The 17,938-nt window shown below is 49.2% G+C and overlaps 2 protein-coding genes across 4 annotated transcripts in view; one reads left to right on the forward strand and one right to left on the reverse strand.

Annotated features, from left to right (window-relative positions):
- The window catches only part of UBAP2 (ubiquitin associated protein 2), a 112,329-nt gene extending 103,221 nt beyond the window's left edge, over positions 1-9,108 (forward strand). For 2 of the 3 annotated variants that reach the window (XM_065740099.1, XM_065740100.1), the window contains exons 22-28: positions 2,410-2,488; positions 3,946-4,160; positions 4,975-5,074; positions 5,158-5,265; positions 6,678-6,745; positions 7,790-7,981; positions 8,944-9,108. In XM_065740099.1, the coding sequence (XP_065596171.1) occupies positions 2,410-2,488; positions 3,946-4,160; positions 4,975-5,074; positions 5,158-5,265; positions 6,678-6,745; positions 7,790-7,981; positions 8,944-9,039 (858 nt within the window). In that variant the 3' untranslated portion in view covers positions 9,040-9,108. The remainder of the gene's footprint in view (positions 1-2,409; positions 2,489-3,945; positions 4,161-4,974; positions 5,075-5,157; positions 5,266-6,677; positions 6,746-7,789; positions 7,982-8,943) is intronic. The other variant, XM_065740101.1, reaches the window with a different exon arrangement.
- A 2,675-nt stretch (positions 9,109-11,783) lies between these two features.
- The window catches only part of UBE2R2 (ubiquitin conjugating enzyme E2 R2), a 53,594-nt gene continuing 47,439 nt past the window's right edge, over positions 11,784-17,938 (reverse strand). Inside the window, exons 5-6 of the mRNA XM_065740118.1 lie at positions 14,198-14,332; positions 11,784-13,124 (exon numbers count right to left, since the gene is read on the reverse strand). Coding sequence (XP_065596190.1) covers positions 12,905-13,124; positions 14,198-14,332 — 355 coding nt within the window. The 3' untranslated portion in view covers positions 11,784-12,904. The remainder of the gene's footprint in view (positions 13,125-14,197; positions 14,333-17,938) is intronic.

Genomic DNA, 17,938 nt, shown 5'->3' on the forward strand with positions numbered 1-17,938 from the left:
ATGCATCAACAGAGGGATGGCATCGGGGTGAGGGAGGTGAATGTACCCCTCTGTTCTGCCCTCTGAGGTCCTATCTGCAGTGCTGTGTCGAGGCCTGGGGCTCTCAGAACAGGAGGGATGTGGAGCTGTTGGAGCGGGTCCAGAAGAGGGCCATGAAGATGGTCAGAGGGCTGGTGCACCTCTCCTGTGATTACAGGCTGAGGGAGCTGTGCTTGTTCAGTCTGGAGAGGAGGCTGAGAGGAGACTTGAAGGGAGCTTACAGGCAAGAGGGGGACTGACATTTTATGTGGTCTGATAGCGATAGGACAAGGGGGAATGGCTCTAAACTAAATGAGGTGAGATTTATGTTAGATAGCAGGAAGAAGTTTTTTACTCAAAGCGTTATAAAGCATTGGCACTGCTGCATAGAGAGCTGTGGGTGCCCCATCCCTGGAGGCACAGAGTGCTGGGTTGGGTTCAGCCATGGGCATCCTGAGCTGGTGGGGGGTAACCAGCCCATGGCAGGGGCGTGGAAATGGATGATCCTTCAGGTCCCCTTCAGTCGAAGCCATTCTTTAATGGTTCACTGTCTTGCACTTTTCCTGTGACTTCCATTTTGCATGTATGTATGCATAAGTGTGTGAGGTAGAGGTTTGTGGAACTCATAGAGTGATTACAGCTTTGCCCCCACCTGTGGGGCAGTGGGAATCATTGAAACTCTTAGAGACTGTTCTCAGGTGACTTTCATGATTCTTTGTGCAACTTGCATAAGGAATAATGCTAGCAGTTCTGCAGTTCTTTTCCAGTTCATAATTGCGGAATTCTCTTCATGATGTTCTCCAAATCTGCTTTCTATGTCATTTTCATGACAGGGAGCACTACTAAACCTCCAAGATTTTTAATAGGAATTTGCTTGTGTTTTGCTAAGTGCCTGATGCTGGAGTTGATAAAATGGGAATTATTTGGGATGGAGAGGATGATGAAATGTGACATGGGTTCAAGTTACAGAAAGTGCCTGCAATACTAAATCTTAGCCAAGTTATTTCACGTTCAGTGGTGGAGGACTGTGTGTTGGAAATGGAGCAGTGACATAGAAGTGCAGCAGTGTAGAAGGTAAAGTTAAATCTGAGAAAGCATTTGAGATGTCAGGGAATTTGCAGAGATAACTGTGAAGAAAGATGCTTTTCCAGTGTTTGAGAATGTATGAAAACAAGTACGAGAGTGGTTAAAACATTAGCTCTGTGTGAATCAGAAATGCTGAGGATCAAGTGAACATTAGAAGTAAAACCACCATATAGCGTGCTAACCCCACAGCTCACCCAGAGAGGGAAAGGCAAACTCCTCTTAAACTCCTCACCCAAACTGAAAATGAAATGGTGCTTTGCTTTTGTTATTGTGCCCCGCCATCTTGGACTGCAGGCCTGCTCAGATGAAGGCTGTCCTAACTTTTTTGTATAAGACCTAGAAGAATGACCTGAGGCATGGTTTCCGTATTTCAGCTTTTTTGACCATGCACTGTATCTGTTAAAAAACAGTAAAAATTTGAGCAACCTCTTTATTGTTACTGATTTTTTACTATTGGTACCAATGAATGTTTCATCATGGAGTCTATGAGCAGTTGAGTGAATCAAAGAGCACTTGAGTTGGAAGGAATCTTTAAAGGTCTGGTCCAACCACCTCAACTAGATCTGGTGCTCAGAGCCTGGTCCAGCCTGACCTTGACTGTCCCTGGGGACGGGGTGTCCACCACATCTCTGGACAACCTGCTCCAGTGCTTCACACTGCCCTTATCTTAGAAAATGTATTTTTATATCCAGACTACATTTCCCCTCTTTTAGTTTGGAACTGTTCCCCCTTGTCCGATCACAACAGACGCTGCTAAAGAGTCTGTCTCCTTCTTTCTTACAGCCCCCCTTTAGATACTGAAAGCACAAACAAATGGGATTGTCTTGGGGAATTCCACTTTGGAAACCACTACTCTGAAATCTCATGTAACATATGGTTTAAATACTTTTTCTTTCATTCAGCTCTGCTGCACTTTTCTTATACATTTGTAGTCTTTATCTAGGGGATGTTTTTATAGAGTGGAGCATGGTACAAGACTGTTTAAGTTAGACTACATCCACATTGCAGTTATGGTTCTGGCCTGACCTCAAGGCCTGCTGGAAGGTGACAGCTCTGAGCGGAAGGTTGAGAGAGATGAGATTTTGTTTGTTGCCTTTTAGCAGAGGTGAATGCTCAGCAAGAAGTGTTGCACTTTGGTGCCTTTACAGACATATTCTCTAGGGCCTTTCAACTCTGTTGTAAGCTTGAGCTGAAGCTGACCTTATAGCTTTTCTTAATTCTTGCTTTTAAATTATTATGTTTCTAAGAAGTATTCAAATCTTTTATGGTTTCAACTATTAATAAATGATGTTGCATCTTTTTAAGGATTACTATGGAATTACATTCCCTGCTCCTGCAACCTTGACAGGCAGAGATGGGAGCCTTGCTAACAACCCATACTCAGGTGAGTGCTATTTAAAGACAGAAAAGGTGAGATGTGCTGGCTTTTGAATGCAGGTCATCCAGCTGTTGCTGAAAGAGCAATTGTTTTTCCCTTCTGTAAGCAATTATACCCCACCTATGCAAAGCAGGCAAATAAAAAGAAGCTTCTCACTTGCAATTTTGAAATGGATTTGTCTGCATAGTTCTGATTGGTAATTCATCCAAGGCCTCTTCTGGGGTAAAGTTGGATAGTGTTTGAGAACAAGTGCAAAATTGTTATACATGCGAATGGCAATGTATTCTAATGCTCTTCTCATGCACATAAAGGTGCTTGGAAAGTACCCAGTAGTCTAATCTGTCTTCTTGAAATTCCACTGGCTTGGTTTCCTCTTTTGGCAGTGGGATAGACCCTTTCAGAACCCTCTCAGTAGCTCCCTATTCTTAGTTATTGCTACTTTATCACTTCTGTATTCCCACCAGGAGTTGTCTTTTGAGTCTTTCCCTTGCCCTCTACCTGTTCTAATGGACTTCGTCTTCAGAATTGTTCTGAGAAACCCTTCCTCGCTTTTTACATTTGTTCTTACTTTATCAGTGTGCAGAGATTACATTACAGTGTGTTCAGCAAGTGGTTTCTTCCGCTGCCATCTGATTACAGCTTAAAATTGTGGCCTTGTGAATTATAATTTCAGTAATGCAGGTATCATGTTTCATGGCAACCAATGAAAGGGAATACTAGTCAGGAAGAGACATCTATGAGGCAGATGTGTTACAAAACCAAACACATAAACAGGCTGTTCTGAATACTGTCAGAAAATTGAAAGGGTTTTTTTTTTTTTTTGAAGTTTTCTGCATCATAGTCACTTCTCTTTACAGACTGATTTTGTGTTAATAACCAAATTTCCCTTCCTGCTTCTTCAATAAGGTGGTCTGCAATTCAAGCCTTGCTTTCCTGGCCTTCAGCTACTGTCTCCAGAACTTTGATGGTGTGAGGAACCAGATATCTAACTAGTCATGCTTCACAAATAAGCAGACATTGACAAAACCGTGCCCATCACTGCCTATAAATTCTAACTTGCTCTCAGCCCATGGAGCTTGGCTAATCAGTTTAACCTCTAGGAGAGTCACACTTTAACCCAACAACCATATGCACTTTAGCTATTTACCATACTCTGCTTTTAGCATATTTTGTTGCAATGGTCTGATAGAAATGAGTCTTCTCAGTGTGTGTGAAATAGGTAGGTCTGCATTTTACTGATGAATTAATCACGACACAGAGTTCTGTACCACAGACAGGCAATGTACCTGTGCTGTCAGGAGCAGAGACCAGGGGAGTTCTTCCCATGGAAATCCACAGCCTTTTCAAGCACAGGGTGTGCTTTTTTTTTTTTTTTTTTTTTTTTTTCCAGTTGTTTCTTTGTACATAGAGGATCCTTGTGGAAAAGCCTTGACCATTCTTCTGATCAATTCTTTCTTTTTCAGGTGATGTAATAAAATTTGGCCGTAGGGATTCTGCTTCTCCTGCTCCTGCAACCACGCTAGCCCAGCCACAGCAGAACCAGACACAGAGTCACCACACAACTCAGCAGCCCTTCCTCAACCCGACCCTGCCACCAGGCTACAGCTACACTGGGCTACCTTACTACGCTGGGGTTCCAGGTGTACCCAGTGCGTTCCAGTATGGGCCAACCGTGTTTGTAAGTGTCACAGCCTTGGCTGTAACTCTCCCTTTGTGTCCCTCTGGTTTTACCCTCCCAGAAAAACCTTCCCCATCCTGCAAGGGATCTCCAAAAATTTTGTTAACGCTTTAGAAAATAATTGCTGTCCCTTCCCCAAGAGAAGAGGAAATTTGAAAGACCAGAAGTCATGGGCACAGGTTACAGTTAGTAGGTAGCTGCAGTTTATGGATTTTTAATCCTCCTAAAAACCCTCAGTCTCTAGAGAAACAGAGACCGAAAGCTGAGTCAGCATGCTGAGTGTGCCTAGGACATCTTCTAGAGGCAGTGATGCCCCATGAAGCTGTGGAGCAGCTCTGGTAGTCTCAGGAGGGAGAAGAATATTTGGGAGGATCTATTTTAGTGCACCATAGGACTATGTTTTATGAAACAGCCACATGTGGGACATGGTTGCTGTGTTGTTTGATTCTGGGAGAGCATTTTGGTTGCTCCTTTTTTGGTTTCTGCATAAGGATTTGCTGGTTATGGTTAGTTTTATTACACGGATGAAAGAAATGTGCAGCCTGTTCTGAGATGTGATTGCACTGCAGTGGGAAGAAAGGCCGTGTGATGCAGGACCGGGGCAGCTGTAGCAAGAAGCTTGTGGCTTGCTGGATCTGCTGCAGCAAGCTACTGCTGGAAGCGTGAGCGCCACCTCCCGTGTGATCCCAGTGCTCGCAGCTCCGAATTACCTTTCCCGTGTGAGCTGGAGGTGCTTTCCCCACTAGGTGGCAGAGAGAGTTTGCTTTTTGCTCCCTGCTAACAGTGTCCTTTGTTCCTTTCCTCCTTTGTCCAGGTACCTCCAGCATCAGCGAAGCAGCACGGAGTCAATTTGAACACCGCCTCGACTCCTTTCCAGCAGGCGAGTGGCTACGGGCAGCACGGCTATGGAGCAGGTATGCTCAACACTGTGCTTTTCACTGGAGTGCCTGCAGAGCTGCTTGCACACTGTAACACGTTGTCTTGTACACACCAGCAGGCTATGATGACTTAACGCAGGGAACGGCAGCTGGAGATTACAGCAAAGGAGGCTACAGTGGGTCATCTCAAGCACAAAACAAATCTGCTGGCACTGGACCTGGGAAAGGTAACACATGAGACTTGAGGTTACTCTTGAGTGAGATTTAGTAGGGCAAACTCCCAGTATTGCCAGTGCTGTGCAGTCGACATAGTGGCCAGCTTTAAAGAGAGTCAAGATCCCAAGCTGTTTCTCCATCTCCCGTATACAAAGTGCTTTTTTCTTCTAATGGCCCAAGAATTCCTTCTAAACCCAATGCCTGAACTTCGCGTGAGGGTCTGTGTGTCTGATGCACAGCTTTGCCCTCAGTTACATGTGGGAGAAGTGGTGAGCTGCTTTCCCTGCCAAAGTTGTCTGTGGTGGAAGTGGTCTCGCAGCAGTGCTGTGTTGCTGAAGACAAGGCAGCTGGTGCTGCTGCTGAAATGGTCACCTGCAAAGTGCTGACATGGATTTGGGGTTTGTTGTTAGGCACCTGAGTTAGCTGTGTGTCCAGTGAGCAGGGCAGCTCACACATCTCTGGGCTGTTGTTTCAGCTGCTGTCTGTATGCTCTGTAACTCATTGCATTGTTTCATGCCTGGAAATCTTTCCTCTGTAACTGCCAAGGCTAAGGAATGTGCACAGCTTTGTTCTGCACACGCTGGTTAGACCTGAGAAATTTACGCAGAACTGCTTGGCACTAACTGGTTCATCCTTGGGCTTAAGCAAATACCAAGCATTTGCATGTACCTGAAACATCAGCTGGTCAGTAGGCAGGCCTTCAACCAAAAGCTCTCCTCAGTGGTCTGCAAATGAGCTGTCTCCTAGGAAGGGTGCAGCGTAGGGCAGTGCCATCCCACTGGGTCAAATCCTCTGGTTCATTGGCTGAAGAAACCACTGCTTTTCTTCCGATCCAAGTGAAGCCATCAGATCCTGTCTTTGTAAGCCCACAGACAAGTGCCATTTTGAGTCTGCTTGCTGGTGAAAGAGTGCTTCTGAGCATTCGGTTGCACCAGCTAGTCTATGTGGAAGCCAGCCTGAGTCAAAGATATTAACTGTAAAGGGGCAGAGGAGTGTTGCAGACTTCACCCTTCAGCTTGATGTGTTGAGGACAGGGGCACAAACCTGTAGCAGATGCTGAGGCTCACTGCTGAGCACATTACTGGAAAGCTCCTGAATGCTGTGGTAGAGCCAAATGCATCCCTAATCCTAGGGGAGAGCTGGCGTTCGTGAGCTCGTGAGCTAAATGAATGTTCAGCACAGCTAGAAGTGAATTTGAATCCCAGCTGTAATCTTTGTGTAGAGGATGACCTATCCCAGTGAGCTGGTTTCCTGCTTGGCAGCAGGAGCAGACTATGCCTGTCCTCTCACTCCTGTGGGTTCAGAGCAGAGGTGTGTGGGGCAGAGGCTGCCTCCGCTAAGGCACCAACAGCAAAGCAAGCACGCAGGGTTCAGGCTGGCTGCTGCTTAGCTTTCTCATTGTCAGTGGCTTTTTGTTTTCCAGGTTTTTCTGTGACCTCAAGTAACACAGGTGTGCCTGATATCAGTGGCTCAGTCTGTAACAAGACTCAGGTGAGGACCTAAGGCCAGACTGGTGGCTCCCTGCTGCTCAGTGGAATGCTGGCACACAGGGACGTGTCCCAGGCTTGATTGGAGGCAGTGGGCTTTGGCTTTCCTTGGACTGGCTCTGCTTGCTGCTGGAGGGGGGGTCTCTCCCATCTACAGCATCATTTCCTGGCACACAGTCTCATTGCTCTGTCTCATGTGACCTCACACTGTGTGCCCTGGGTGCAGGTAGAACATGGTAGCACCACTGGTTTTAGTCAAAAACAGCCCCCCAGAGTGGATGAATGTTTGCTTTTCTCCAGTGACTGATCAGTCGTACTCACCCCTGTGGTGCCAGCACTACTCTGCTCACCTGTGGGGCTCTTGCTGTGCATACAGAAACTGCCTGCAGGAGCTGTGGCACGCGATGGGGGCACTCAGCTGTTCTCCTGTCAGGGCAGTGGGACCCACCATGTGCCTGGCTGTGATCACAGGATCACAAAATGGCTTTGGGTTGGAAGGGACCTCAAAGCCCACCCAGCCCTAACCCCTGCTGTGGGCTGGTTGCTCCCCACCAGCTCAGGCAGCCTAGGGCCCCATCCATCCCAGCCTTGAGTACCTCCAGAGATGGGGCATCTTCAGCTGCTTTGGGCAGCAGTGCCAGGGCCTCACCACAACAGCTCTGACCCGTGGAAGTGTGCTTAGCATCAGGGGCAGAGCTCTGTCCTAGGGGAGGAAAATGTTCATGATAGGCTGCCCTGATTAGCCTGAGCCCTCTCAGGATGTGAAGAGCCAGTTTCATGCAGCTGCTGCCATCCTGTGTCTCTCTAAATGAAAAGAGGTCAGGGAAAACAACACAGTAATGATAAGGATATTTTTTAAAGTTACAGGCATTGGAGCAGAAATGAGAGTGAGAACAGCAGTTGAAACTCATCTGCTGAAGTGCTTGTGGGTGTTTGGCCTGACCTGCTCACAGGGGGGTAGGAAAGGTGCAGGGATCTGTGTTCTCTTGTCTGGTGTGTGTGTGCTCCTGCTGCATTCTGACAGTGTCTGTGTTGCCTGTTTGTGCAGACGTTTGACGAGCAGGGATTCCACGCTGGCACCCCGCCTCCCTTTAGCCTGCCCTCTGCTCTCGGATCTACTGGGCCGCTGAACCCTGGTGCTGCCCCAGGATATGCTCCAGCCCCTTTTCTCCATATCCTGCCTGCTCATCAGCAGCCTCACTCCCAGATGCTGCATCACCATCTTCATCAGGATGGGCAGGTGAGCCAGCCCCTTCCCAAAGTGCGCGTTGTGCTCACCCACCTCCTGCTGTGGGATCTTTGCTTCATTCTGAGTTGGCTGGTTTTGCTTTGCCCACTGGGAAGGTGCCCTGGCAAGATTTCAGGCTTGGTGTGCTGTTAAGCAGACTGGGGAGGGCTGTGGGGTGAGTCCTGCCCAGAAGAGGTTGTTATGATGTGGATGTAGAGGGGTGGAGGCAGCTGCTGCTGTTCTCTGGAAGTGGGCGTTTGCACTGCAAGTGAGGGATAAAGCAAAGTGCCTGCTTGCAGCAGCTCTGGTTTCTGGTTTGGTTTCATCAGCCAGAGTGTTGCCTCACTGTAAATTTTCCCTGGGTGGGAGAAATGCTCTGCTTTAGAGTCCATAAAGAGGAAGTGACCACTGCTTCTGAATGCTGGCATCCACAGCTGCTGCGTTCGCCTTGAGAGCGTTCCTTGACCTCCTTGCAGGTGGTCTGTCCAGGCACAGCACAGAGAGGTGCAGCCTGTGGGTGCCAGGGTCCCGTGGCTCATGCTGTAGAATCATTGAGGTCGGAAAGGACCATGAAGATCCAACCCCAGCCCATCCCCATCAGCCAGCAGTGCCACAGCTGCATGTTTCATGAGCACCTCCAGGGGTGGTGACGCCACCACGCTTCGTGCCAGTGCATTACCACACTTTCTGGAGTGCTTCCTGATACCCAACCTGAACCACGCCCTGGAGCCTCTTGAGGCCATCACCCCTCATCCTGTCAGTGGTGCCTGGGACAAGAGGCCAACCCCTGCCCCCACAGCCTCCTTTCAGGGAGCTGAAGAGAGCAGTCTCTCTCCCCTGAGTCTCCTCTTCTCCAGACTGAACGCTCCCGCTTCCCTCAGCCCGTCAGACTTGTGCTCCAGTCCCTTTGCAGCTCTGTTTTCCTTCTCTGGGTACACTTGGTGACCTCAGTGTTGCTTCCTTTCTGTTTCTAGGGAGGATCTGGGCAGCGCAACCAGCCCAGCACCATGCAGCAGAAGTCTCAGGCTACCAAAACCGCCTACGGCACTTCTCCGTACTGGACAAACTAAATCCGAAACCAGGGAGGGGGGAGAGAATGAAAGGAGAAAAATGAAGCAAAGAAGAAAAAGAAAAAGAAAAAGAAAAAGAAAAAGAAAAAGAAAAAGAAAAAGAAAAAGAAAAAGAAAAAGAAAAAGAAAAAAAAGAAAAGCTGAAGCCCGTTCCTGGATTTATGAGAAGTATCTGCTCAGCCAAATGTCTGTGCGGGGAGAACTGCAGCCATCATCCTCTGTGTGACTTGCCCGCTTCCTCTTTGAGTTGCTGTTGTATGTAATATATTTATGTATGTATTTGTAAATGTAATAGAGCCTAAATGTGGTTTTCTGAATCTTGCAGCCTGTTTTATTTTTTGTAGGAAAACTTAATTATCCATTTCCCATCTGTACCAGGGCATCCTTCCTTGTTTTTTGAGCTCTGTGGGCTTTTCATCTCTGTCCAGTACAAAACTGCACCATTCTTAATGGAGCTGATGAGAGCCCATTTGTTCAATGCAGTTCTAAATTCGGGCAAGTAAAGAGGCCTGGCTCCTTAAAACAACACCCGACCTGCGGGTTTGAGATTTGCCTCCATTTCCCCGTATAGCTGTTACTTTCAAACAAAACAAAACAAAAAAAGATGATGTTCTGTGGGCCTTCCCCTTTTTTTTGTCTCCCTCCTCCCTCCTGTGGTGGCCACGGTGAGCACAGTGCTGCTGAGCCCAGGCACTCTGCCCTCACCTCCTTTTTCAATTTTTAAATAAATAAAATAAGTAAAGAAGATGAGGGTTTTTTTTTTTCCCTTAATATCTTCCCCCCCCCCCCCTGTTTTGTTTTGTTTTGTTTTGTTTTGTTTTCCTAACTTGAGCAAGAGACTTCTGGTGGCTCCTCCTGTCCTGGAACCTCCTTCGCATTATCACTGAGAAACAATGTAGCAGTTTCTTAAGTAAAAGTCTGAACTGTGTCTCTTCCTCCTTTTGACCTGAGCCCCCCTGCCCAGGAGCACCAGAGCTGCTGGATGGACCTTCACTGTCCCTCCCCACGTCTTCTAAACTAAGTCCAGGACGGCATCTCCTGGTCCTGTGGTTGTGCACGGTGCAGTGGATGGTTTAGGAGTTTTCATTTTTTTCCTAGCCTTTCTTCCACCTAATAAAGTTCTGATCATATCACTGCTGTCTATGTGCATTTTCTCAGCAGGGTGGGTTCTGAACTAAGGCTGTCATTGCAGCAGGGCCGGGGTGCAGCATCTGCCACCAGCCCTCTGAGCCCTGATGAGTGCCTGCAGCAGAGAGGGCGAGGAGGATCCCCTCCCTCTCCCTGCTGGCCGCGCTGCTTTGGATGCAGCCCAGGATCCGGCTGGCTGGCTGGGCCGCGAGGGCACACTGCTGGCTCACGCCCAGCTGCCATCCACCACTACCCCCAGGTCCTTTCCAGCAGGGCCGTGCTCTGTCCCTACATCCCCGGCTCCTACTGGCACTGGGGGTTGCAACACCTTGCACTCGGACTTGTTGGCCCTCAGGAGGTTCACCTGGGCACACTGCTCAGCCTGCCTAGGTAAAAGATTACCACCCACCGACATTCATCGATGCGGGTCTGGCACATCTCCAGAGAAGGAGACTCCACCACCACCTCTCCCCATGCTTCAGTTTGTGTCCGTTTCCCCTCATCCTATCACCACGCGCTGCACAGGAGCCCAGAACTCCTGCACATCCACAGCCCAGCACTGCAGCACAATGCAGAGCGCAGTGGCGGTGCCTCAAAGCTTTAAGTAAACCCACGCCCACAGAACAGCCCCGAGGAACAGTGACGTGACACTACAAGGGCTGCTTTTCATTTCACATTTTTTATTAGTAGACAGATGTGCAGAAAAGACAAAATATAACTACTGAAGGGGAAGACAACACAAAAAATGCATCAGTTAATTCTCTCTGGTAAATTATATCGAAGGAAAAAAAAAAAAAGAAAAAAAAAAAGGAAAACATCTGGGATTTCAGCTAAGAAAACTACTCAGAACCCTCGTGTACCCTGCTGGTTTCAGAATGGGTGAAAACTGCATCTGAAGGGGCTGTGGGTGCAAACGTCGACGCTACCGTGGGCTGAAACGGGGAGAGGGGGTAAGAAAAACCAGAGTACAGCTCAGGTAAACAAACATTTCTCAATCTCTTAAATAGCTTCAAAAGAAACCTCATCCTCAGGTTTGTATCTCTAAAAAAGGGAACCAGCAAGTCAACGAGCAACAACACTGCAGGGGACAGCAGGAAGAGGGATTGCTCTGGTTAATGCAGGAGCTCTCAAAATAGGTTTGTCGTATTCTTTTTTTTTTTTTTCCTTTTTTTTTTTTTTTTTTTTTTTTTTTTGTCTTTAAAAAAGGGTAACAGAAGAATCACGGTAACGCATCTTACAACACTCAAGCTTGAAATTACAAGTCACTGGAGAGTATACAGTGAAGACGGTCAAAAGTACAGGGGAGCTCCTGAAAGATGCAGTATCCTCATTTCTCGCCGGGTCGGCCCCGTGTCCGCGGGTGGGACAGCAGCCACTGCCGGCGCGGGCGCGGGGCGAGCAGCGCAGGGCCGGGCTGCCCTCGGCCTCCAGCACTCCCCAGCGGCAGCAGAGCTCTGCAGCCGCTGCCCTCTGCCTGCCCCTGGGGTGCAGAGCCAGGAGCGGGCTCCGCTCGCACCGCCGGCGCCGTACCGACAACCCCGCAGCAGATAAAGGGCGCGGCCGACGCGGCTGACGGGGCCTGCCCTGCTGCGGGGAGGGCAGCGTCTCAGCAGCCCCGGGAAGGCGGGGAGGGAAGCTGAACACCACCGGCGTGAAGCCAATGCACCGCAGCCAAACGAGAGCACGTGGCAAAGGGGGTGAGGCGTGGAAGGACCAAACACGAGGGTGCTGCAGAAACAAGTGTGTAGGATCCCCTGCCCAAGAGGGCTGCAAGCTGGACTGACAGCTCACAAGGACATGCAGGAGCCTTCCCTTCTGCCTGCCCCCGGAGCCCACAGCAGCACAGCATTGCTCTACACAAGCGAGAGGGAAAAGCGTGGGATTCGGGTTGCTGGAAGCGGGGCTGCAAGCGAGCACTGGGACAGGTGGCCTTCAGCCTCTCTCCCTGCCAAAGGCAGTTTCGGGATAAGCACTGGCTGCAGTTTCTGGCAGCAGCGTGGCTTTCCTTTTAACCCTGACTTAATCTGGAAACAAGAAGTAAATAGCAACCCATAGCTCAGCTGTACAGATGTGAAGTGTTAAGTGTTTATCTTAGGGTTCACACCACAAGCTACCTGTCGTATCATGAGCAGGCTGAAAAGGAATACTGTACCTTTCAGTAACATCTCATCAAGCTCAACACACAGCAGCTTTACACTCTCCGCCCCCCACCTCATAAAGGAAAAGCCACCACCACAAGGCTAAACGAATGTACACACGCTATTATTGTAAATGGAGCAGCTAAACCTTGGCAATTTGCTTTGTGTGGATTTTTTTCTTCCCAGTAAATGCAGCACTTGAGCTCCCAAGAACACAGCTTCCAATTTGTCTGTTCCAGCTTTAAATACATTAAACACCTCAATGCAAGACTGTATGGAATTCAAGAACCTAAACGTGAGCAAAACTTTTTCGCTGTGAGTGTTTTGTGGAGAAGTGAAAAGGGGACTTCCTTTTTCAAAAAGAAATTGTAACACAGTGATGAAAGGGTTAAGAATGCAAGAATTCAGACATTCTGTGGAGGGTCTCTAAGAGGTCCATAAAAAAGGAGCAAACAGATCCATACAACAGGAGACAGGAGGAGACAAAAGTTTCTCAATTCAACCCCCCATACAACTTTTTTGCTGGACTGCTGCTAGGTTACCGCTGCTCCCTTCTGGCCTGAGTTGGCAGGGCAGTACAGGGGCACAGAGGGAGCAGGTCACGACTCCTCGTTGCCAGAATCATCATCGTCATAACAGTCGGCGTCCTCCTCCTCCTCATCTTCGTCATCAATGTCGTCGTCATACAAGTCGTCATAAAGCAAATCCGAACTGTTGTCATTGGAAGGCACTTTAGTTTTGATGCAGTACTCTGCCAGCGTAGTGGGGACCTTCACGCCATCCTTCTCCGCCTCAGCTTTGGTGGCCAACACCTGTTTCCTGGGGAGGACACAGCATGGTGAGCAGGCACAGGGCTCTCCACCTCCATCCCGCAGCCAGCTACGGCACTGCCAGCAGCAGCAGCTTCAGTCCCCAGAGCCCTGTGTCTGCAAGCACTCCAAGGCTGTCTGTGGCACGCACCTTCCATCAACATAACATCAGTTGATCTGACAGACGCTGTGTTAAGGCCGTGCCAGAGTTCAGAGCAAGTCTCCTCACGCTGACTGCCTTGCTGCACAAGAGCTGTCGTGGCATCCCCTACCTTGGTGGGACTCCGTGAGGCTGCACACAGCCTTCTCCACCATGGAAGACCATCTCAGCATGCTCACAGCTGGGATTTCCAAAAGTGTATGGCTTCTCTCTGCATTCACAACACACTGAGAGCAGGAGGAGTGTGGATGCACCCCGGTATCGGGGTGCTCTACCAGCCCAGAGGGTCAGAGGTCAGGGCTCAGGCTGCCCCCTCCTGTCTGCTCCTGGAGTACTCCTAGTTCTGCTGGCCCACCTCCTCGCTCAGCTCAGGCCAGCAGAACCACCAACTTCTGAGCACAGGACAATGCTTCAAGCCAAACAATCTGCAAGCTTTGCTAACAGTTGCTGAATCTTGCTGATATTCCTTCAAATTGGAGGACAAGATTATGATTCACGAGTGCGTTAAGCACAGAATTAGTAGGATGCACTTGGTTTCAATCGCATCCCAAGCAAGGCAGGCAGCACTCAAAGGCAAGCACGGACCTTCTGACTGGGCTTTACTGGCCACCAATAGGTTTTGCAGTGCATCAAGCCAGACCGATGTGAAAAAGGAACAATTTAAAGACAGATCAGAGTGGTATTTCTGCTCCAGAAGTCTGCACCTATTCTATGGCAAAAAGCCTACAGAGTATGTAAAACTGGGCTTGGATTCTAATTCATTTCTATTAAATTTAGAAAATCTTTAGAAATGAATTCTAGAATTCACTTCTAAAGCAGCAGCCACAGACAGGAGTTGGTCTCAGCAAGTTCTGCAAGCAGTCTGCTCTATAGGACTAGGAGCAGGGAGGAAGGAGCACAGCATCACAAGCAGCACAGCTTACCTTATGATTTCAGCATACTCCTTGTCTTTTCCTTTACTGTCCCTCCATTTTCTGAACATGACTGATGCATCCACATTGGCAGGAGAGAATGTGTTGGGCTCATTAAGCAAAGAGATTACACTCAGTAAGATAGTCCTGAAAAAGGCAACCACAACAGCAGGGTCAGAGCAAAAGCACTCATGGATTCTGGGTGCTGCCAACTTCTCAGGGTGATGCCACCAGAAAAGCATCAAAATGTACTGCTTGAAGTCCAGACCCAACCTAAGGATAAGTGAACAACAGCTGAAGGGAAAGTGAGTACTCAGGGACTTGAGCTGCCAAGCCCGAGGGTTCCCACAGGCCAAACTGCCGAGGCTTTTCCTTTGCCATCTGACCTAAGAGCTCATGCTCTGGCCAGAAAAGAACAAGTGTGGAGAGGGAGCACAAAGGCAAGCACACGCTGGCACCTAGCCCATCTCTTCCGTTCACGTGTCTGTGATGAAGGTGGCCAGCTGAGCTCGGACTGGGCCAGATTTCAGCCCATCCAACTGCCAGAGGATGGTGTGGGGCTAGAAGCTGCTCCCGGTGACATTCAGCTTCCCAGCAGAATCTTCTTCCCATCCCGCTGTGACGCAGAGCCCTGCAGCCAGGCCTCCCTGCCCTGCTCAGAGGTTGGAGCCAGGCATCACCTCTGCTCCACACATGCACCTTCACAGCTTGCTGTGACAGCAAGCGCAGCGGTGGGAAGGCAATGCAGATGTTGTGGGGTTTTTTTAACACCCAGGCAAACTGCCAAGCACTCAGCTGGATTCAGCTGCAACACCTCAGCAACACCACCACCAGCCAGTTGCATAACCATGGCACAGAACTCTCCTGGATTTCTGTCCACAGCACACAGCTAACTGGGCACGCTGCTCTGTAAGCACCACCTCTCACCCAGGGAAGGAGAGCACAGAGATGAGTAAAATGTCCTGAAATACAGCAGAACACAGCAGCTGCTCTGCAGAACTCGATGAAGGAGACTCAGCCCCCACTGTACTCACAGTGATTTAGAGGTGCACTCAGAGTACATCCAGAAGATCCTAACTGGGACACAATTCCAGGAAATGCTCAGCCATTTGGATGCTCTGCTCCTTGAAAGGTTTTGAAACTAAGCACTTATGTCTGGCCAGCCTGCTCAGCACAGCTACCAGGAATCTTCTGAAGATTGTTTTCCAAAATATATAATTCACTAGAAGAGAATGACAGCCCTGGAAAGAACTGCTTGGCCAGTCTGGAACAATGAGCAGAAGAATCTTCCACTTCATCTCAAGGATTTATCTAGAAGCCCTCGATTCCTAGCAGGCAGGATGTGAACGATATCAGCTCCAGCAGTGGCTTTACTGCAGTGAGCACAGCCTGGGGAAGGCCCAGGTAGGAAAGGAGTTAGCACCTAGATTCAATCATTTTGCCAGAGCCATTATCAGAGGTTAGGTGTAGTACATTCTTATCTTCCAGTCCTGACTTTGGCTTTACTGACAGTAATGTTAGCTCTGGATGGTTTCTGCAGTCAGCTCAGTGTGCATTAAGGCAGCTGAAAAAGCCAGCAGGAACTGGCATCCTCAGATAGCAAACAACAGCAAGGCAGGGCATCGCCTCCACAAGACATGGAAGTACCAGCACCCTGAACACCGTGCTGAGTGCATGTGCTATGATATACACTGTGTGCTGGACACCTCAAAGGGCACAGCAGACTCAAGGGAGACACTGAGAAGGGCAGCTAATATGATCAAAGATCCTCCACTCCCAAATGCTGCCACCAATTCCTCAGCTTGATGGCCCATTAGACATGAGAAGGATCAGCACTATCTGTCACACAAGTCACAGCTGCATTCCTTAACATCTTGTTGGACTTCTGCTGAATTTACTTACAGTAGCAAGTGATAGTCTGTTATTTATCATGATTAAGACACGATTATGCTTGACACCTTTAGAGGTGGGAGCACAGGTGTTCTCAAAGTTAAGAATGATATTCCCCTCCCCCAGATACTTTCAAGCATGGTCATCCGTAGTAAGCAGCCAATACTCAGCAGGACTTAGAAAATGAAGAGAAGCCCTGACATATGCATGCAGCTCATTACACACACTCATGTTCCCCTCATGCACCTCCAGTCCTGCTGCCTCCAATCTGACACACTCCAGAGGCTTGCAGAGCCAGATGGGACCCCAGCAGGTAGGTCTGTGTGCAGCACTTAGCCCAGTGGGTGGTGCTGGCAGCAGGGTAGAAGTTAAGGACAAATTTTGTCCCCACTTGCCGATGCACCTGAGGAATGTTTTCTCCCTAAAGAGTGTTTTCTCTTTAAGTCATTGCATTCTGGGAGAATAAGCACCCAAAACAGCATCACAGAGAGAACAAGCAGCAATCAGAACTAGCAAGATTAAGTCTCAGGTCAAGTTCTGTGTCACACAGCACGAAATAGTCAAAATGTGCATGTGATCAAAATAATTGCCTTAATCTGTTTCTTAGCTATGAACTGCTGCAGAGACCAGCTTCAAGGCAGGTTAAGACTGCATTGGGCAAAGGATCTAAAGCAAAAGAGGCTGACCAAAAACCTCTTCTTAAGGCTTCTTTAGAAGCCAGCAAAGCACTGCGCCTGTGCTGAGGCTGGCAGCTTGTGGGTGGGCTGCTGAGCCAGCAGGGGTCAAAATGGCACTGCCCACCCCTTGACTTTGACCTTAACCAGGCTGCTAGGCTATAATCAGCCCTAGGGAGCTGCACGTAACACATCAGTTGAGAAAAGGGTGTTGCTGCCCACTGACAACAGGGAGGGGAAGTCAGCGTGAGCACAGCCCACACTGTCCATACAGTACTGCAGCAGCAGGAGTGGGGGTGGGTCAAGCAGCAGGGTGTATAAATGCTGTCCCTCTTTGCTCAGCAGACCAGACATCTTGCTGGTAGTCTCAGACTGTAAGTTTAACCATGGTCTCTTCCAGACAGCAGGCTTGCTACAAGAAGAAAGTGGCGACCCAGGCAGAAGGCCTGCCCAGAAATGTGACAGTTCAGGTCTCTGGCTGCAGGGAGTGCCTGAGCTGGGGGAGAATGGCCAAGATTCCACCCGCATGAGGTGTGAGCAGGTGGAAGTGCAGCTCAGATTGGTGGAGCTCAGGGAGGAGGTGGAGAGACTGAGAACCATTAGAGAATGCGAGCAGGAGATTGACTGCTGGTGTGACTTGCTGGCAGGGCACAGGGAAGGGTGCCAGGGAGATACCCCCTGAAAAGTGGTGGACCCCCTGCCCTGTCACAGTTGGACAGATCTGACACATGAGGAGGGTTGTAAGAAAGTCCTGGCTCCATGTCAAGGGCTAACCCCCTGCCTGCCTACCGTGCTTCCCAGGTCCCCCCTAAGCAATAGGTACGGGATGCTGGAAACTGAAGAGGAGGTGAGTGGGGAGGTGAGGGAGGATCTGCCTAAGAGGAGGACTATGGTGTGGGGGGCATCTCTGTGCCATGAGACTCCCAGGTCTGGTTTGTTCCTCTGATTATTATCTGTTATTCATAGTTTCAGGCAGGCAGTGATGAAATCACTCAGGGAAGCCTGTCAACTATCAAAAGAAATTTCAGGGGTTTAGGGAGGTTGATTGAGGGAGTGGGAGCACAAGTAATTATTTTCCTCTCTCCCCTTCTGGGGTGCTGAGGGATACAGAGCAGTCTAGGAAAACTCAGGCCTTGAATGAGTGGCTGAAAGGCTGGTGCTGCCACAGCAACTTTGGGTGAAGGGGGGA

The sequence above is a fragment of the Cyrtonyx montezumae genome, unplaced genomic scaffold, assembly GCF_038088225.1.
Source record: "Cyrtonyx montezumae isolate F1298 unplaced genomic scaffold, pur_monq_1.0 scaffold_25, whole genome shotgun sequence".
In the NCBI taxonomy this organism is placed as follows: Eukaryota; Metazoa; Chordata; class Aves; order Galliformes; family Odontophoridae; genus Cyrtonyx; species Cyrtonyx montezumae.